Source organism: Lutra lutra, chromosome 3 (genome assembly GCF_902655055.1).
Source record: "Lutra lutra chromosome 3, mLutLut1.2, whole genome shotgun sequence".
Classification (NCBI taxonomy): Eukaryota; Metazoa; Chordata; class Mammalia; order Carnivora; family Mustelidae; genus Lutra; species Lutra lutra.
This window is the reverse complement of record NC_062280.1, coordinates 68,124,931-68,145,565: the sequence shown is the minus strand read 5'-3', so window position 1 is coordinate 68,145,565 and position 20,635 is coordinate 68,124,931. Positions and strand designations below refer to the sequence as shown.

At 44.0% G+C, this 20,635-nt stretch overlaps 1 protein-coding gene across 1 annotated transcript in view; it reads right to left on the bottom strand.

Moving 5' to 3' along the window:
• Positions 1-6,391: 6,391 nt before the first annotated feature.
• The window catches only part of GORASP2 (golgi reassembly stacking protein 2), a 38,807-nt gene continuing 24,563 nt past the window's right edge, over positions 6,392-20,635 (bottom strand). The window contains exons 5-10 of the mRNA XM_047722110.1: positions 19,733-19,863; positions 16,174-16,306; positions 14,138-14,261; positions 10,268-10,354; positions 9,112-9,222; positions 6,392-7,532 (exon numbers count right to left, since the gene is read on the bottom strand). Of these exons, the coding sequence (XP_047578066.1) occupies positions 7,192-7,532; positions 9,112-9,222; positions 10,268-10,354; positions 14,138-14,261; positions 16,174-16,306; positions 19,733-19,863 (927 nt within the window). The 3' untranslated portion in view covers positions 6,392-7,191. The remainder of the gene's footprint in view (positions 7,533-9,111; positions 9,223-10,267; positions 10,355-14,137; positions 14,262-16,173; positions 16,307-19,732; positions 19,864-20,635) is intronic.

Below are 20,635 nucleotides of genomic sequence, written 5' to 3'. Positions count from 1 at the left end.
CAGAGAAACGTCTGAGCCCCCAGGACCCGTTTCCAACAAATAAGCGCTCCCGCCCTTCGGGCCGCTCCCGCCAGGCCCCAGCCCCGCCCAGGGGCCCTGCGAGGCCGGCCCGGAGACCCCGCGGCCTCCGACGCTGCGCGGCTCTCCCAGGCTCGCGGCGCCACCTGGTGGCCGCGGCGCGCACTGCGGGTGGGCCTCCCTCTCCACGTGGGTGGCGGAGAGAACTGGAGTCCCAGAGCCAAAGTCAATGTTGGGCACCAAGCTCTCCTGCCGTGTGGGGACAAAACAGGCTTGGGACCGGACAGACCTACTCCATAGCTTCCGGGCTATGGGAACTGGAGGAGGTTTCTGAACTGTTAAGTGGAGATATCAGTGCCACTTGCTGGAATGCACGGGAAAATTAATAAGAAAACTCGCCCAACATGGCACCTGGCACCTGCTGCCATCTTAATACTTATCTTTATATTGATTCCTTTTGCTCACCAAAGTTTATTTGTAAAGGACGCTACTTTAGCCTTATCCAAAGCAACTCTATTTTTTCAACACGTTAGATATATAGGTATTAAAATTAGAAAATAAAATTTTCCTTCATTTGTCACACTCAGCAACACGGATCCATGTGATAAAGTCCAGAATCCGTGCTTGCCCAAGGCCCCCTTTTCTTTTCCCTCTCTTCTGCCACTTAACATGTTCCAAGTACAATCAACCCTCATTTTTCCTCTCCTGGAACACAGCAACATCAGGGGGCGAAGACCCGGGGGTGGGTGGTGGGGGGTGGGAGTTGTTTCCCTCAGGTTATATATATTATTGCCTAGTAGAGATCTGAATTAGGGAAAATGAATTTCATTGCCTATTGAGTTTTCATGCCCTTATTTCAGGTCAACCCAGGAAAACAAAAGCAAAAACTTGGCAGAAATCAAGGTGGGTAAATGCCTTGTTTACTAAATGAACTCCGAGCCCCTGGACTCTTGCAACAGAAGCCTGTTTCAGCTCCCTAACAAACAGAGCAGGCTCTGGAACAGGCTCTCACATGTTCCGCACTGCCCACTGGTCGCTCAGCTGCAGATAACAAATGAAACAATGTTAGAAGGGTTACGCTTCATGTATCTGACAGCTAACATTATTTTCAGAGATCTAAATGCCAAAATAATGTGGACTCTTGCCGAGTCTTTGGGTCTCTCTGCTCAACACAGCTGTCTGAACATTTAGAATATTGGAACATTTCTGGCCAGTAAACTGATTTACAAACACAACACTGTAGATCAGTCACAGTGCAAGTCTGTTAAGGCCAATGACACTGATAACTCCAACCTAGGACCAGTGTTACAGATTTCTTGAGAGCTCCCTGTGTATATGACCAGCCATACAGTCCTTTGAAATGCTGTTGGAGATCACCAGCCCCTTATCCTCCAGGCTAGGCAGCTGAGGTTCCATAAGTCTTCCATTTCTCCCCTACATGGAAATCATCCTATTGTTTTGTTGATTAAAAAGTAATTCGAACGTGTTTTTAAAGATTCTGGCAATACTCATGTGTAAGAGAAGAAATGAACAGTTCCCATAACCCTACCACCAGACACTCTAGTTCAAATGCTTCTCAAAAATGCTTTCCCCACAACCTCAGGTGGACTTACTAGTTCCAGTCTCAAGCCAGGCCAGCCTGGTCAGAGCTGGCCAGATGTGACCCACTTTTCTTGCATCAGGATTTGAGGCCATAGAGAGTAGAGGGCAAGAAAGCCATTCAGGAACTCAGGACCTCTTAGAACCCATTAAAAGAGAGAACTGAGGGGCTGCTGGGTGGCTCAGTTTGTTGAGTGTCTGCCTTCTGCTTGGGACATGATCCCAGGGTTCTGAGGTCAAGTCCCACATTGGGCTCCCAGCTCAGCGGAGAGCTCCTGCTTCTCCCTTTTCCCCTCCCCACTGCTTGTGCTCTCCCCCTTGCGCCTACTTGCTCACTCTTGCTCTGTCTCAAATAAATAAATAAAATCTTAAAAAAAAAGAACTGATCATGAATTCCAAGAGTTGGTTAAGGCAAATAATGAGTTTGGGGTTCCAAAATTGGCTTCAGGAAGAGGCTGGTGAAACTCAAGTCCCTGTCATTGTCCCCATCACTGTCCAGGGCCATCACTCCCTCAACTTTATTATAGTTTACAGGACTGCTTCAAATTCCGTAAACCTTAGTGCCCATTCCACCGGGACTCATGGATCCAAAATAATGAAGTCCATGAAGAATCCTGTTTTATTTTCTTTTTTTGAGAGTGAGGGAGAGAGAGAGAGAGAGGAGGAAGGGGCAGAGGGAAAGAATCTCAAGCAGATTCCACGCCAGTGTTAGCCTGACATGGGACTTGGTCTCACAAACCTGAGATCATGACCTGAGCCAAAATCAAGAGTCAGAGGCTCAGCTAACTCAGCCACCCAGGTGTCCCAGAAGCATCTTGTTTTCTGATCCTGGATCCCCTGGGATCTGGACCATGTACCATTTTGAAGCCTCCAGTTTTTTACCCATCCCTGTCAAGATGATACTTGAGACACTGCAAAATTCAGATGCCAGTGGGCCAGGCAGGTGGCAGAAACCAGTGGGCCAGGTGAGGACCATGGCCAAATGAAGGGCTTAGGCTCATGGGGACCCTTGTTTCCTTGGGCTTTTACTCAGTGTTGCCAAATCTTGGGACTTTTAGAGAAACCAGAAATCTGGGTTTATGTGAGGTGTTCTTATTTTTAATGTTGGCAATTAATTCACATTTTAATATATAGGCTGGATCAAAGGAACCATGTCTGGGAGGGTAGCCAGTTTGCTACCTCTTGTTCACCTGACAGATTGTCCTGGCTGGTTCAGCAACTTGCTTCCTTTTTTACATTTAAATTTTAATTTTTAAGATTTTATTTATTTGACTGAGAGAAAGCACAAGCAGGCGGAGCAGCAGGCAGAGGGAGAGGGAGAAGCAGGCTCCCCATTGAGCAGGGTGTTTGATGTGGGGCTCGATCCCAGGACCCTGGGATCACGACCTGAGCTGAAGGCAGATGCCCCACAAACTGAGCCATCCAGGCATTCCATGTTTTTTTTTTTAAGAAAAGCAAGAGTTCATTTGTTTTTTTAAGTAATCTCTACACCCAGTGTGGAATTCGATCTCAAGACCCAGGATCGAGAGATGCACGCTCTACCAACTACCAGCCAAGAACCCTCTTTGCTTCTTTACCCCCCCGGCAGTGAGCACGGATTGTTATTATCTTGAGTCCCAGTGGCCTTTGTGGAAGAGGGGCCTGTTTTTATCTATTGCCAGAAAATACTGTGCAACCTCAACTCTGAGAACATCGCAAGTCCCTGGGGCCCACCTCCACCAGCGGATGGTTTCCAGTGCCCAGGATGCCACCAGCCTGAGAGCGGGCCCACCTGCTCTTCCACTGGCCTGTGGTTCTGCTGCTTAATTAACTGGCCTTGGTGTTACTCCCCGTTCTCCTGTTTAATCTAACTGGCTCATTTGCAAGAAGCCTATAAAGGAACACGTTGGTCAGCAATATGGGAAGATGTTCTTCCTAAACCTCATGGAAAAAATATCAGCAATAAAATAAATACAAGCAATAGGCTCTTAACATGTGTAATTTACTAAGTGATAAGATGTTTTAGTAGACAAGGACCTTTGTGTTGTCTTCTTACCTCCCTGAGTTCTGGAACAGTCTGATTCAATGACCACCTAGGAGGAGGTGTGTGACAGTACCGCTAATGGGAGCCAGGGAGGGGACAGGTCCAGGGTGGAAGAGAAATGTCCGTGTTCTGTGGTTCCCATCCCCTGGGAAGCTTCTTAAGACTCCAAGGTCCCAGGAATCATATTCTAATTGAGGTGATTCCAGTTGCAGCTGGGGTGGTGAGAAAATTAAAGGGAAAGCCCTCCCCTTTGGGCCAAGGCAGAGCCCATCCCTGAACATTAGCTAGTGTCTCACAAATAACGAAGGTCTTTTTTATTTCCTTTCCTTTTTCATTTGTCAGGAAATGAGCTAAACTTCGCTGTCCTTGGTAAGTGTGCCTAATAATGGGCTAAGGATAAAACAGGAACAAAAACCAAAGGGGAAGGGACAAGTCATATCACACTCAGCCTTAGGTGTCAAAGGGGCCTCTGGATGGGGCGCCTGGGTGGCTCAGTCAGTCAAGCTCAGGTCATGATCACAGGGTCAAGAGATGGAGCCCCACAGTGGGCTCTGTGCTGAGCACAGAGCCTTCTTAAGATCCTCCCTCCCTCCCTCTACTCTCCCCATCCTCCTAGCTCTTTCTCTCTCAAATAAAACAATCTTTAAGAAGACCCTTAAAAAAAAAAGTGACCTCTGGATGACAGCAGCAAGCCTATTTCTTCCATCTGCCCGGAAGCTCTTCCTTCTTTTTACTCATTTCTGGGTTGGTGGCCTCGGAGGGACTGCAGCCCCTTCCGGCCTCCCCTCTGCTAGACAGACTTTCTCACACGCTGCTCTGAGCCTGTCCCCTATGGAGTTCCTTCAGGGACTCCCATTTTTAGAAAGACAAAGCCACCACTCCCCAGCCTGGCCCTCAGGGTCCTGTGTACTCTACTCCTCAAACACTTCCTAACCTAGAAGGTCTCTGCCCCTCTCCCCCTTCGCCTAATTCATGTCCAATGTTGTCTCTCAGAAATCTTCCTGTCCAACTCCCCAGCAACCGCATCACACTGCCTCTTCTGGCTCAGTCCTGCTCCCCAGGGTGCAGCAGGGCTGCTCCCTGGGCCTCATGAGTTCTTCCTCCTCCTCAGTCAGGGCAGAGCACGAGGCCGGATAGAGTTCCCTTCTCTGCCTTGCTTTAGCTAGAAGTGGCCACATAGCTCCACACTGGCCACAAGGATATATGCCACAGTACTGGGTGTGACATGAAACTGCTCTGAACTGTCCCCCAAAGAAAGGGGAATGTACCTTTCTCTTTTTCTTGTTGGCACCAGATGGCTTGGTTGGGACTACAGCTGCCATCCGGGTCCGCGGAATGACCATGGAAGTGGAAATGGACCCTGTAGAACTCCAAATAGGAGCTGGTCTCGGACACTGCCACAGACAGGTCCCGCCTTTGCCAGACTACCTCCAATGGGCTGTCTGAACACAGGAGAAATGAACTTTATTTAAGTCACCATGATTTTTAGAATATTTGTGATAATGGAGTTTATTCCAAACTAATGTCCTCCCCTATCACTGCCTCATGGTCCTCTTGTGTGCACTTAGGGACACAAGGTGATAGAGGGGGTTCAAAGGTCATTCTGACTGCACGTGATCCTCCCCGCAAAGGCTGGCCAGAGAGCGCCTTGCCATGGTTATAACACTTATTCCGGGGACCCCTGAGGCCTGATACCCCCCAGGTTCCCTCCCTCACACGGCCACAGTAAGTGACGTCCTGCCAGGGACACTATCTTTTACATCCCTGTCTCTGGTCCCAGTGCAGGATCTGCTCCTATTTAACACTGAAACTGGTTTTCTTGAAGGAAGCAAAGGATATCTAAAATAAGTGTTTTGGCCCTCAGGAAGGCCCAGTGAGCCCACACAGGCCACACCTGTGCCCATCTTCCAAACGAGTGCTAAGAATCCCTCCCACCCCGGAGCTTAGTGTTTTAGATATGCTTATGGACATTTTCCTGGGAAGATGGCTCAGGACTGTCATCATTCTCAAATGAGAACTGTGACCTCACAAGAGTTAAGTGATTATTGGAAGAACTGCTGGTTTTTTTTTTTTTTTTAATCACTTTCAAACCTTAAAATGTATTTACTTGCCTCCCACTAAGGTATCTCTTCAACATTTAAAAAAAATATGAGTATCTTTTAGAATGCAGTAACAACTTGCTCAAAGGGCCTCCTATCCTAGAAAGTAAAAAAATGTAACATTTAAATATGCTTGTGAATATTTTTCCTACCTGTTAGAAGCTCTTCTCCAAAAACAGGATTGTTAATTGAGAGGAATATTCTAGAAAGATTTACAATGCAAACAGAAGAAGCTATACTCAGGGCTGAAGTCTTCTTTTTCCATTTAGTTTTATGTACAAACGTGGCTCCAGCAAAGGATATGACCTAAACAACAGCTGGTACAGAGGCCCCTATTAGGGGCACTGGTCGGTGCTGCTAGGTCTAGTTTCCGGCTGAGGTGAAGGTCAAGCACATGTGCTGCTCCCTTAGCAACATTCATGCTACTATCAGGTCAGTTACTAAAGAACCTCTTTTGTCTTAGTTAAAAAACAGATATAATATGCATTTAATTTCATTCAATAAATCGATTCCACTTAACTTACCATCTCTTAGAAAACTTAGGAAAAAACAAACATAAGACATGAAAAATTACATTAAAGATCTGTGACACACCAGAGAGGAACAAGTGCATACATGGTAATTCGTTCTCATTTAAATGCACCACAAGAAGGAAAATAAAATTACTGTAATTTATTGCTGTATCTGTGCCGTTCCAGTAGAGCTATAATAAGTAGCCACAAAGTGCCACCCTCTGGTTTCAAACTGTGTGACATCTCCTTTATTTCTTTTTAAATGCCATTTTATGGTGGACGTATAAAGCAAACAGCAGCAGTTACAAAATGTTGTCTGAGTAATTCTGAGAGCTCTAAACAAAGATCTGTGTACAGGCTGAATAAAAAGATGTTCGATTCATAGTGCACACTGTTTAACTTTAACAAACATCTTTAGTTGGAATTTTCGTGTAAACCTTTAGAGAGATGTGACTCACAGAGACCAAAAGTAAAATAGCTTCTCCTTTCACAATTTAGTGAGGTGGTCTGCATTCTCAAAAACGATTTACAAAATACGAGAAATGTTGCGTGTGAGTTCTAGGCATAAAATATTCCATTTTCTTACAGAAGGAGCAGCAGGGGGACAGGGAGCCTAGTGGATGCCCTGTCACCACCTTTCCCAAAGATGTATACCCCCAAGAATGGCAGTGGAAACCTGGCAGCAAGCCACTCTCACAATTCTTTTTGGTTGTTTTAAAATACAAGCACTCTCTGACATTTCCCTCCCCAGCCTGAGTACCACCCCGGCCTGGCAGGATACAAGCCCACGTCCTCTTCCTCGGTTTTCCCCTTAGAATTATTTACAGGATGCCTACAGGTACGGTACAAACTAGCATGAAATTAATGACAGTTTGCATTTCCAGACACGCTCCCGTGGTTAAATAAGCCCACCACGCTGACTCTGAAGACTGCTTCAAAGCTAGGGTGACTCGGAGGCACTCGCATCCGTAACCGCAGAGACAGGCTTCTCGCTGGCTGGGGTGGGTTCGCAGCCTCTGTCCTCAACAGTGCTGGGGGCCTTGGGAGCGGGGGGCGTCACATCCACAGCGGGTGCGGAGGCAGCGTCTGCCCTTGCAGTGGTCGTGACAGGGTCGGAGGGTGGGCTGCCGGTGGGTGGGAGGGAGGAGAGCAGCTCCCCTGAGCTTGCTGCAGAAGACACCTCTGGAACCAAAGGGAATGACGGGAGGAACTCGGATGGCATGGGGAGAGGTGCAATGCCAGATAAGTTTCGGGGAGGCAAGGAAGGAAGAGGTGGCAAACCTAGGACAGAAATGGCAGAGATCACACATCCTACCAGCACTAAAAAGGCAGCAGTCATCATCACACGAGCGTATTTGCATTTCACCAGAGAACCGAAGCTGAGGAAGGGCAACACGCATCACAATCCCTGCTTGTCCTCAGCTGGAGGCCACTCCAGACCCAAATATCCACAGCCAGACCAGCTGGCCAGGAGGCAAAGTTCCGGGCTTCTAGACTCCAAAACCCCCATGTGACTAGGCCAGTTCCGAGAAGAAATGATTCTCCCAGTTAGGACAGACAGAAGCCTGCCCAGCAGGCAATGCTGCTACACTAGAGTTGGATGGGGGGGCTCCCAGTCCCCTGGCCAACTGTAAGTTGGGTCAGAGCTGCCCTCTCGACAGACAACAGGAGGAGGATAGGTAGCGAGCCCTGAGGGGAGGCCGAGGAAGGGAGGGGCTTGTCGTGTAGCCCCCACTCCCCATTAGGCTCACCGGAAGTACCCAGCCTCTCTTCAAGCCCTGTGACTGGTAACCATTACACTTGGTGGGTTTACTGTGATGATTTCAAAGTGCAGAATGAAGAAAGAGTATTACTTCTTTAAGAAACAAGGAAAGGTAGAACGTACAACATGTTCAGAACAACCACTGGGCTGGCGAAACCCTCGATGCTCTTAGAGTCTGTTCATTTGGGAAAAGGGTGGAAGAAGCCAAGAATACGGGGGCATAAAAGAAAAAACAAAGGGAGCGCTAAGATAGGTAAACGTTAGATTTTACAGTCTTCATTTGCTTTTTTAAACCACTGTCCTGAAAAGCAAACGGGTTAATGAGGGCAGGTAATGAGTACACCCAGAGAGGGGGTGGTACATCTGGGCCATTATGACCCAGACAGAAACACGACAGTGTACACTCACTGACATCACTCATGTGCCTACCTACGGAAATTAGAAATGAATATCCCTGACCTGCGGCCACCTCCAAGTTAAAGGTAATGTGGTTAATCATTAACTACAAGAGCAGATCTGTGGGACACTCTACTGCTTCATTCCCATCAGTGTATAAAATCAGAGCTGAAGGGCTTGATATTGGCTAGCTTAACTATTTGTAGCTAAAATCTCAACAGTTTTTGTTATAAAAACATCTGTTAATAAGAGAGTATCTATCAAATAACAAATGCAGCCAGCTGAGCCAGGATGAGGGTTTCACAGCCCAAGGTCCTGGGCCTGAGTACTCAAAAGCACCACTGGGGGCGGCCGCCTACGATAGAATAGCAGGGAGTTCATTCACCTCCACTGGGGGGACTGAACCCCTTCCATCTAAGTCAGTAACAGCAGCGGCACAACAGTTCTCTTTCTGCAGATGGCCTTTAAGGTACTCAGGCTGTCGGGTATAAGGAGAGGAAAATGGAGGAGAGGCAGCCATGTAGAGGACAATCACAAAAACATTCTTCTTCCTCTTCTTTTTTAAGTAAAAAAGATTAATTTGAAGCAGCTGAAATTTGTTAAACTGATCTACCCTTTCTGGAAAAAAGTGCAATAGAGGATTTGCTTTCCTGGATAATAGCTTTTTATTAGAGTTCTAGGAAGGCAGGATGGGCAACATACCCGGGTTCACGAGTTCCGGTAAGCTGACGCCCGGCATGACGTGTGGTGTGGGGAGGTTGAGGCTGGGGAGGGCAGGCAGGTTAGGCAGTCCTGTGGGTAAAGGCATCAGACCTAGAGAGAAGGCGGAGAACAAAAGGTAAACCACTCCCTCTGGGGCAAACGTTTCATCCTTGTGTTCTGAAACAAGAACTACCCACTTTAAAGCGAGAACACTAGAAGTCCACTTGCTGGCTGGCAGCTCTGTGTCCTAACATTAACAGTAACCAGAGCGAAACAGCTCACTTCAGCAAACTGTCTTTCTGTAGCTCCGTGATTAGGTGTTCTAAGTAAGGGTTAAAACCCATCCACATACTTCCGGACCTGAGAGCCAGAATGAAGATGGCCTGAGTGCGGTGGGAGGTTTACGGTGCCTCCCACTTTTCAATTTTTTTCCTGAAATACCTTCCGATTTACAGTTGCAAAAGTTTATACAGAAACCCCCTATATACCTTTCCCTCAAGTTTCCCACATGTCAACATTTTACACTTCTTCACCATTGTGTGTGTGTGTGTGTGTGTCTACACATTTGGTTCATGGCTTCATATGTGTATGTAATGACCTCTTTAGTCATACAATTAAAGGTTCTCACAATGCAAGTATATTTGAGCCATCAAACAGTATTCGATTGCCACCTGATGAATAAAGACACTTGGTCATCACTAGGAACCGTCAGAGAAATAACAAAAATCTAACTTATGTTTGAGCTTCTGAAGAACGTGATAGGGAATGCTCTCTTTCAGGACACAACATTTATTCACAGAGACGACTATCTGAAAGCCCTAAGGAAGCCCGGAAGGACAGACTTTTACACGCTGCTTCTCCCTGCCTCACGCTGCACTGGTGGGGTAGCAGGCGGAGGATAAGGAGCCTGAGGCTCAGCCGCCAACAGCTGGTAATGGACAACTCAGTGACATCTGCTCTCATTTATCACAGAGTTACAGCAAAGGTAAAAGGAGATTTAAAGACTTCTTTTTTTTTAATTAATTATTTTTATTGATTTAAAGACTTTTGAAAAGTCACCACAAAGGTGTAAGATTTTTTTTTTCCTTTTTTTAAAGACGCACAGTATTAGTCATGCTATTATTAACAGACGCACCTCTCATCTCCGGCTGCTTACCTGGTAACGTAGTAGCTGGGTTCATTGGTGGCACAGAAGTAAGGGACTGGTTTACTTGTGGTGGCAATAATGGTACTGTTGGGACACCTGAGACGAAAACACGATCTTTAAAAAAATTTCTAACAAATTCAGTTGACAAAGAATGAACAGACTTTATTAGGAGTCTTCGGAGCCCTTCCTTCGCTACCATGGTAAGGCCTTCATTCAGTCCTGGTTTCTGGCTGCTTCCCTGTCTTAGCTGATCTACATAGTCTGCCTATGGCCTTTAGTGAAGACTGTTAGCAGAGTCTGGCCTAACAGGTATAGGCAGCTCTGCAAACCCACCCCAGCTAAGTCCTCTGGACAAGAGTTTTACATCTGACCTAAGCAGGGCTAGATTAGAAAATTGTTTTAGAAATTCAGAAATGGGGGTGCCTGGATGGCTCAGTGGGTCAAGCCTCTGCTTCAGCTCAGGTCATGATCTAAGGGTCCTGGGATCGAGTCCCACATTGGTCAGCGGAGAGCCCGCTTCCCCTTCTCTCTCTGCCTCCCTGCCTACTTGTGATTTCTCTCTGTGTGTATCAAATAAATAAAATCTTAAAAATCTTAAAAAAAAAAAAATTCAGAAATGGGATTCTAGGATTCCAGTCAATCTCTACTGGGCTCCTGAACCAAACACCACATAAACCCAGGGCTGCTAGGGGCAGCGGGGGCATCTGCCCTGTGAGAGAATGAATGCCAGTCTGTGAAAAGGGAGAGTCATGAGGACGGCCTCAAAGAGACGAGAGTATGAGGGCCTCCAGAGATAGAAAGAATGACCTGGCTTCCCGAATTTCCATTTCCTTTTGATAGGAAATGGATGGATTCTGACTCTCCTCCGAAGTCTTTTTACTAATGCAAGCTTGAGGAAGTTATGTTCTTCAAATGCAAGTAAGTCTTAGGATACTGCATAATAAAGGTTATCTATTAATGTTTACCACCTACTCATGTGAGAGGTTTTGCTGTCCAAACAATAGTAACAATGTACATGGATTCCAGATTGTCTTATAGAAATCTGCTTAAATATGGTAAGCAGGAATGAATTGTGCCTAAAAAGCATGAAGGAACCCTTTTCAGATAGTTATTTATTATGTATTTACTTTTCTGTAGAAATGGAGGTAAAAAGTTGGGTAGCTGATATATTCATCCATTCAAGGTTTTGGGGGGCACCTACTATATGCTGGACACTGTTCTAGGCCCTAATGCACTGTACAGCCTAACGAAATGACAAATCACCACCTGTAGGTTATATTCTAATGAGGGGAAGGAAAACGGAGTCTGATATTGAGCCAGTAAAATACACAGCCTGCAAAATGGTGTGAGTTCTCTGCAGAAACAGCAAGCAGGGGACGGGACAGGAAGCATAAGAGAGTGTATAAAAATGGTCACACTGATTAATGTCCTTTCCAAAGGATATATTCATTTTCTAAAATTTTATAATCCCCAAATTTCCAAATCCATATATACATATATATTTTTAAGGCACTTTTTAACGTTTCTACAGTTACTGACTGGGCTACTTTGCAGCAATTTAATTAAAAATAAAGACAGGTAAGTAACCAAAAAAAGTGGGTTCTCACATGTTGTATGTTGCTATAATATTCAATTTTTAAACCAATTTTCTCTAAGTGAAAATGTTGATTTTGGTCTCTTCTGAGAAACTGATTGACATTTCTGTCTTTTAATATTCAAGAAGCCATTTCTCTACAGTGTAACAAGGCCAGGGATCTCAGTGCCTGTGCTTCTAAGACAAGTGTAACTATAATGTAAGAAGATTTAAAATGTCAAAAAGAAACTGAGATTTGAGGAGAGATGTCAGAAGAGCTCTGGTATGGCACTGGAACACTTACTCTAAAAGAGGAAAGAGTTATTCAGACACAGAGCGGTCTGCTGCTGTGGGCGTTACACCAGCCCACCTGTACTAAGTCTATTCAGGAATAAACTAGAAGACCATCTGATGGAATCTAAGAAAAAGAAATCACAATATGAAAAAGGATTCCAACACCGCTCAATTGAAATAAACTTTAAATTCTCTCCCAACTGTATCTGTGACTAATATTGGCGACATTAATATTTCATTTCATCTAGGAAATGTTCTAAACACCTGGATTGTGGTCATGACCTCACACCTCCATAAATTTACTACAAAACATGGAGCTGCATACATACAGTGACTTAATTTTATGGTAGTTAGTTACATTTCAAAAAAGCTGGGAAGAGGTGAACCATGAGAGACTATGGACTCTGAAAAACGATCTGAGAATTTTGAAGGGGTGGGGGGTAGGAGGTTGGGGGCACCAGGTGGTGGGTATTGTAGAGGGCACGGATTGCATGGAGCACTGGGTGTGGTGCAAAAAATAATGAATACTGTTATGCTGAAAAAAAAAAAAAAAAAAAAAAAAAAAAAAAAAAAAGCTGGGAAGAAAACAGCAAAGGGTAGGGGAAGAAAAGCAGGTCACCATAGTGCAGACTGGTGAGGCGGGGTGGTGGTGGTGGGAGGGGGTGGTTCATAATACCATGCCATCTACCTTAGGCTATGTCTTAAATTTTTAATTCTAAAAAATTGAAATTTTACATTTTATCTTTGGGAATGAAAATGAAGACTGAAAAGGGCTGGAACTTGAACCTAGGGGACCAAGTCTAAAAATCATACCATTGACCTTAACTGCATCTTGGTGAATCCATCTCTTTTAAGTCCATTCCAGGACAAAGGGAAACATGAACAAATCGTGAACACAAATATTAAAAGGAGCTCAAGAATAAATGTATATTAATGAGATAAAACTAAACTATGTATTTCTTTCACTTAACATTTACGGAGTCATAATATACTCTTGGTTTTATGAAAAAACAAAATCAGAAAACAGGTGATTTTTAAGAAGGCAACAGATAAACTCAACCAACATACCAAGTTAAGATCTATTATCATGTGACCAAGCAATCCCAGGCCTAGGAATATAACCAAAAAAATGAACACACAGGTTCATGCAAAAACTTGTACACAAACGTTCGTAGCAACGTTATTCCTAACAGCCAAGAAGAAGAAACAACCTAAATGTCCCACAACTGATGGATAAATAACATGGCACGTTCACATGATGGAACATTAACTAGCCGCAGAAAGGAAGTAATACTACATGCTACCACATGAATGAACCTTGAAAACATTATTCTAAGTGGAAGAAGTCAGTCAAAGAAACCATGCATATTGCATGAAATGTCTAGATTAGGCAAAAATACAGAACGAGAAAGGAGATTAGGAATGGTCTAGGCCTGAGGGGTTGGGGAAAAACAGTAAGGAACTGACAGGGCACAGGGTTTCTTTTGGGGTAATGAGATGTTCTGAAATTGATGTGATGGGTGCACACCTTTGCAAATACAGAGAAATCCCACTGCATTATGTATTTTAAATGGGTGACTTGTATGCTATGTGAACTGTGTATCAATAAAGCTACTGGAAAAAAACTAAAACAAAAAAGGACTGTATGGGTAGAATAAGAAATAAGAAAAGGAAGACATTCATGTGTCCCCTGCGCAAGAATGGACCCCCAGGGAGAACAGTGTCTTGCTCCCGTTTGTATCTCCAGAGTTTACTATCCGGGGGGATAATGTAAACATCTGTTGAGTAAAGAGACAATTAAACAGAACTGAAAGGTACAGTCCTGACTCTACAACCTGTCCAAGCTAAGAGAAGTCCCGACTCTAAAAGACACGGAGAAGAGGTTTAAATGCAGAGCATATTTACAGTTTTCAAAGTACACGGGCATTAGGTTTTAAAATTCTATAACCAGAGACGGAAGAGTATCATGTAAAACAAAGTGGGTTGAAAAGAGAATAGATTTTTCTGCACACCTGTACTGAGAACATTACTGACAGCTGGTGGAGCTGAGCTAATAGAAAGTCCAGACAGACCCTGTTCGATTTCTGTAGTTCCCGGTGGTGACAAAGATGGGGGATTAACTGAAGACAGCTGGACCTACCAAAAAAAGAAGGAAAGAAAAAAAAATTACTCAAGTTTACTTGTAAGGACATACAGATATTGTCTCTCATTGTTCCTACAGATATCTTTTTTAAACAAAAGTTTTTATTTAAATCCCAGTTAGTTAACACATAGTGTAATATTAGTTTCAGTTGAAAAAAAGTGATTTAACACTTCCATACGTCACCCGGTGAGCATCACGAGTGCCCTCCTTAATCCCCATCACCTGTGTCACCCAACCTCCACCTGCCCCTCTGGTAACCATCTGTTCTCTATAGTTAAGCGTCTGTTTCTCAGATTGCCTTCTTCTCTTTTTTGTTTGCTAATTTGTTTTACTTCTTAACAGATACCTTTTTTGATCAAACTAGCTGTCAGAAGTTTTACCTGGGACTTCTGCTTTCAGACACTCCTTCCTATTTCTGTTACATGTCAAAGCCCAATCTCTCCGTCGTGTCACTTCTAGTCTCTTGATAACGTGGCATCTCCCCCATCACACACACTACTCTAGAAGGAGATTCTCCTCTTTCCTCCCCTTCACAGCTGTCCCCAAATCATTTTACTCCACCTTTCCTCTACTCTGAGTTCTCAGCCAGTTTTTAACTTTCACTGTTCATGGAAGACATTAGTTCAGAAGTCTTAATACCATGATAGAGTCCTTGGAAGTTTCTCAAGATTCTAACCTCGTGAGTCCATCTTATCTTCTCTCACCAGTGAATGAATGTGGCAGCCAGACCTCTACCTTCCGGGGTGCGGGAGGAATAAGTAAGTCTACATGGATTCTACGGATGGGTGGTTTCACCTCTGGATACTTCAACTTCTGCCAACTCCAGTGCCCCCTGGCACATTCCAACACAACTTGCATTCTGGCCCTTTTCCCTAGCTGCCATTTCACCCTCTGGTCTTCTCAGACTGCCCACAAGCTTAAAACTGGGGCAGAAACCACTGATGAGGAGCAGCAGGCACGGTGGTAGGAATCTAAGCATGAAATGACATGGGCTCTGGCCATTGGCCAAGGGGTGGAGAGTGAGGAAAGGTTCCACTTCTCTAGCTCCTCTTCACTTTCTCTAGAACTGGGGATGGCCAACCATGTACCAGAAAATGAGAGTGGTGGCAGCCCTGTCTTTACAATGGTAGCATTCCCTTCCAGATATTCGGTTCTTACTTATTCATGCAGACAAGAAAGTTAATGTCCTGTGAGACTTGCATAGAAAACATTTTAAAAGCTTGTAAGCCTGTGCAAATATCTTATTCCTTAAAAAGCCTCACTTTGATCCTGTAATAGTTCCCACACAGCATCTTGCTCTGCTTTCTCAGTTAAGTTTCTTGAAACACTAAGCACCAGCTCTCATCATCACCTTATCACCCATGTCTGCCGTCCGTCCCCTGTGGTCTGGTAATTGTACCCCGCCAGTCTCTAAAATGCTCTCACCCAGGACATGTGTTTTCTAGTCCTCTCACCCGACTTCTCTCAGTACCTCAGAGTCGACATGCCTTCTTTCTTGAAGCTCTGTCCTTCCTTAGGATTTCTTCTGAGCTCCCTTTGCTGAGTCCCCTTTCTGCCCATCCATTTAAATATTAGGAATGTTCAAGATTCCAGACTCAGTCCTCTGACCCACCCATGCCCAATCCCCTGACAATTTTTATCACCATTCACATTAGGCTAAATTACCCTCCCTCTGCTGAGGATTCCCAAATCTGCATCTCTAGTCTTATCCTTGTTCCTGAAATCCAGATCCACAGGCTAGCCATCTGGCTATCATACAGGAACTTCATATTCACCATGGTCGGCATTTACCTCCTCACCTGCCCTATCGCCTTCAGGGCTACCTGCCCCTCCGCCCCTCACAGACACCTGATGATTTGTTTTACTGGAAATTGTGTGATGTCACCAGTAGTGAAGTTATCTTACCTCTGTAAACCCGTCTTTAAGAGGAGTAATAGGTGTACCAGTCATCTGTCCGGGAAGAGAAATTTTCTTCCCTTCTTCAAATGGGCGTGTTGGTATTCGATGCAAATAACCGTATCCAATGCCGCATCCTAGGCTACGAAAATATTTTTTTTTTCTTGAAGTTATTGTTATCAATCATAGCTCTGAGGTTTTGAAATACAAAACCGATTTCCATTCTTTTAAATAACGTCATCCTATCAGAGGTCTTTCCTGACCACCCTTTATAAAACAGCACCCTTCCCTCCACCAGACATTACCCTTACTTTCCTTTATTTTTCTTCAAGCATTTATCATCATCTAACACACTGCACATTTATTTATTTTTTGTCTCCCCCAATAAAATATTAAGGTCCTCAGGGCAGAGACCTCATTTTGTTTACTGCCGTAACAGTTCCTGGCACATGGCAGACAGTAATTATTTGCCTAATGAATGACATATAGCCTTTCCACTGAAGAGCTCCAACCACTCCTGTACGATGATGTCATTTACACAGCCCGAAGTTCTATTTCAGAACCTGACACAAATCAATCCAAATTAATCCAGATTCCTTCTACTTCATCCTCCCACTGCCAGCAGAGGCATCTTTTTAATAAGACATAATCACACTGCTTCTTTTCACAGTCTGCTGGCCTCCCAAGATTCTGTTTTCCTTCTTTGCTTTGGAGAATTACTCTCTGTGTTCTGTGCAGTGCTGGTGGGACTGTCCATCAGGGGGCCTTGTCCAAACCAAGGAATGGTTCATAACCCAAAGCAGGCCAATCTACCTCTCCTGCCCATGGCTGCAAAACTTGGGAGTGACAGAAAAAACAGAAATGGCTTTATCGCTTCAGTAGAATACTAATGAAAACTGCTCATTTCCTTCCTCTATAACTCCCTAGCGGTGCTGAGTTGTCATTCCCATGTCTGATACTTTAGCTGTTTCTCTGATTATCCGAGCAACTCCATAGCAGTAAACTCATGTTTGCTTATGACAACAACAGTTGGTATCTTTCGTCTGGAACCAACGACCACCTCCACGGGTACTGTGACTCAGAGTCCCACTGCCTGGGGGGTATCCAAACTTCTGTCCATGGTAAGCTCTTCACAATCAGATTCCATCTTAGGTTTCTATCAAGATTGCTTTTTTTTTTTTTTAAAGATTTTATTTATTTATTTGACAGACAGAGACCACAAGTAGGCAGACAGGCAGGCAGAGAGAGAGAGGAAGGGAAGCAGGCTCCCTGCTGAGCAGAGAGCCCGATGCGGGGCTCGATCCCAGGACCCTGAGACCACGACCTGAGCCGAAGGCAGAGGCTTAACCCACTGAGCCACCCAGGCGCCCCTCAAGATTGCTTTTATTTCCCAAACTACTTGATACTTTCTGAGAGGGCCACGCACAGTTATCTTTGTGCCTCTCTCCTGCCAAAGCATCTACTACTTCTGTGGACACTACCACCACCCAAAGCTGGGAGAGCATACAGTGGCCAACTCCAGCTCTTCCTAATCCAAATCTGATTTTACAATGATGTTTCATATTACAAAATTACTTATTTCTTGGCTCACTTTTCATCCTTTCTACCATCAAATCTGCAATTCTCACTGAACTAGAGAGGAAGAAAGTTGATTAAATAATTTAAACTGATCAATGACAGCCTTTCAGAGGCAGGCATTTAAATAACAAGGTTCTGGGGCGCCTGGGTGGCTCAGTGGGTTAAAGCCTCTGCCTTCGGCTCAGGTCATGATCCCGGCATCCTGGGATCAGGCCCCGCACTGGGCTCTCTGCTCGGTGGGGAGCCTGCTTCCTCCTCTCTCTGCCTGCCTCTCCGCCTACTTGTGATCTCTGTCAAATGAATACATAAAATCTTTAAAAAAATAAAAAAAGAAAAAGAAAATAAAAACAAGGTTCTTGGAATTAGTGATGTTCTTTGCATTTGGACTTCACCATCTTCAGAATCTCTTCCTTGCACTCTTGATTCTGTTTACCAAGTACTCTTTGTGATACTAATCTGACCTGAGTATTCTTCTAACTGGAGAGGGGAAATATTTCTATTATAAACTAAATATATGCCATGCTAATAAACACAGCAGCTTCTCTACAAATTTAGTTTAAATATGAGGCAGTCCCTCTGAAATGAGTCGATTTTGAATGCCCTGAGATCAAATTTCTGTGTGTTTACAAATCTGGACAATGGAAAATAACTTGATCAAGAATTGCCCCAAACAGTCCAGATTCTTAAGGTGATACCTCTGTCTATTTTCTCAAATTGCAACAAGCTAGCATTCTGGTTGCAACATATAGTCAGCTACAGAATCTCAGGTAGTGTGGGGAAAGATATTATGAACAGGGTCTTTCTCTGCCTGCCTCAACTAAGTCACCTTCTCCCCAGCAAATGCTAGAACTTTTATAAAGTATTTAGAAGGTTTCCAAGCCCTAGGCTTTCCTATAATAATGGCTTATACTCAGTAATTACTCAATTAAACAAGTCTTTCAATAATGAAAAACTTGTACAATTTATTTTATTTTTTTTTTAAAGATTTTATTTATTTATTTGTCATAGAGAGAGAAGTGAGAGCGAGCACAGGCAGACAGAGTGGCAGGCAGAGGCAGAGGGAGAAGCAGGCTCCCTGCCAAGCAAGGAGCCCGATGTGGGACTCGATCCCAGGACGCTGGGATTGTAACCTGAGCCGAAGGCAGCCGCTTAACCAACTGAGCCACCCAGGCGTCCCAAACTTGTACAATTTAAACAACAGCTGAAAGACCCGAAGAAGCGAAGTCAAGTCCTCATGCTTGCTTCGCTTTGGCTTTTTGAAAATTAGGGAAAATGACTTGATGAATGGTCCTGGAAAACTGATTTTCTACAGTTTGCTTCTCTGCTTGGCTTGATAACCTTTTAAAGCTACTTTTCTTCTTTTTTTCTTTTAATATTTTATTTATTTGTCAGAGAGAGAGCGCACAAGCAGGGGGAGTGGCAGGCAGAGGGAGAAGCAGGGTACCCGCTGAGCAAGAAGCCTGAATGTGTGGCTCGATTCCAGGACCCCAGGATTATGACTTGAGATGAAGGCAAATGCTTAACCGAGCCACCCAGGCATCCCTCTAAGTTGCTTTTTGTTGTTGTTGCAATTCTGTCTAAATTTTGCTTGAAATCATTCATTTTTGAAAGCCAACAGTTTCCACATATGGCTAAGAAATTTCCCCAACAGCTAGAGAAAGTTACATCTGTGTTACCCCATTGTTGGGGAAGGGAACTAGGAAAATAAAACTGAAAACTATTTTATTAAAATAAGGAAATGAAACAAGGCTGTTCGATCTTAGATCAGTAAAGGAAGGACCGTAATATATACACATACCACACTACCTAAATATATGCTTTAAAAAAATGGATTACTAGTTGATTACCAGTTTCAGGATTCTAGGTTAGCTCTTTCCTTTTCTCAAGAGAAATCTTATAATAAACTAATAACGTGTTTCAAAATAAAAGCAATGATAATATCTACTGATAAGTTTAAGAAATCATAACTTTGTCTGAAAAATGGCCTTACCTGCCTTCTCCACCCCATGCAGAATTCGGTGTAATAATCACTTCTCGACAGTTATCAGTGTCTGTATTATACACATAAAGTTTCAGTGGTTTTGCTTCATGTGTTTCAATAAGGCTGAACAGATCTTCAGACTGTAGAAGCATCACAGGAGGAAAACATATTTATGTTACTCAACTTCAGAACAGTGGGTCTCAAACCTGGCTAATAGCAGAATCACCTGGAAAACTTTTAAAAAGTACAGATTGTAGGCCCTGCTGCTAGACATAAAATTCATGCCTTAAAACCAATACTCCAAACAAGATTTCAAATATTTTACCTATCTCCTATGTGCAATGCCTTATTTCTAGTTCCTTAAGACCTGGTCAGCAATTTTAGTAGAACTCCTCTACACCCAAATTCTATATGTTCTGCTTTTACTCTTCATTATCTTCTTTTAAACATTTATTTCTTCATTTGAGAGAAAGCACAAGCGAGCGTGCACACAGGGTGGGAGGGAGAAGGAGGGAGAGAATCTCAAGCAGATTCCCCGGGGAGCCTGACATAGGGCTCGATCTCATGACCCTGAAATCATGAGATCATGACGTGAACCAAAATAAAGACTCGGATGTTCAACTGACTGAGTCACCCAGGTGCCCCTACTCTTCATTAGTAAGACCTGGTTATCTGGGCCTCTTATTTTTCTCTCATTTTCCATTTAGCAAAATATACTTCCACTACCTAACAGACAAGGAAAGGGATCTAAAATAGCTGAGCCAAATTTGTTCCCGTAAAATAAGGGGAAGAGAAAATGAAATCAATAACCCAAATGGGCATCTGCTTTAGTCCTGAGGTATATGTAAGAGACTGTTTTATTTTTAAAGATTTATTTGAGAGTGTGCTCACAAGAGTGAGAGGAGCAGAGGA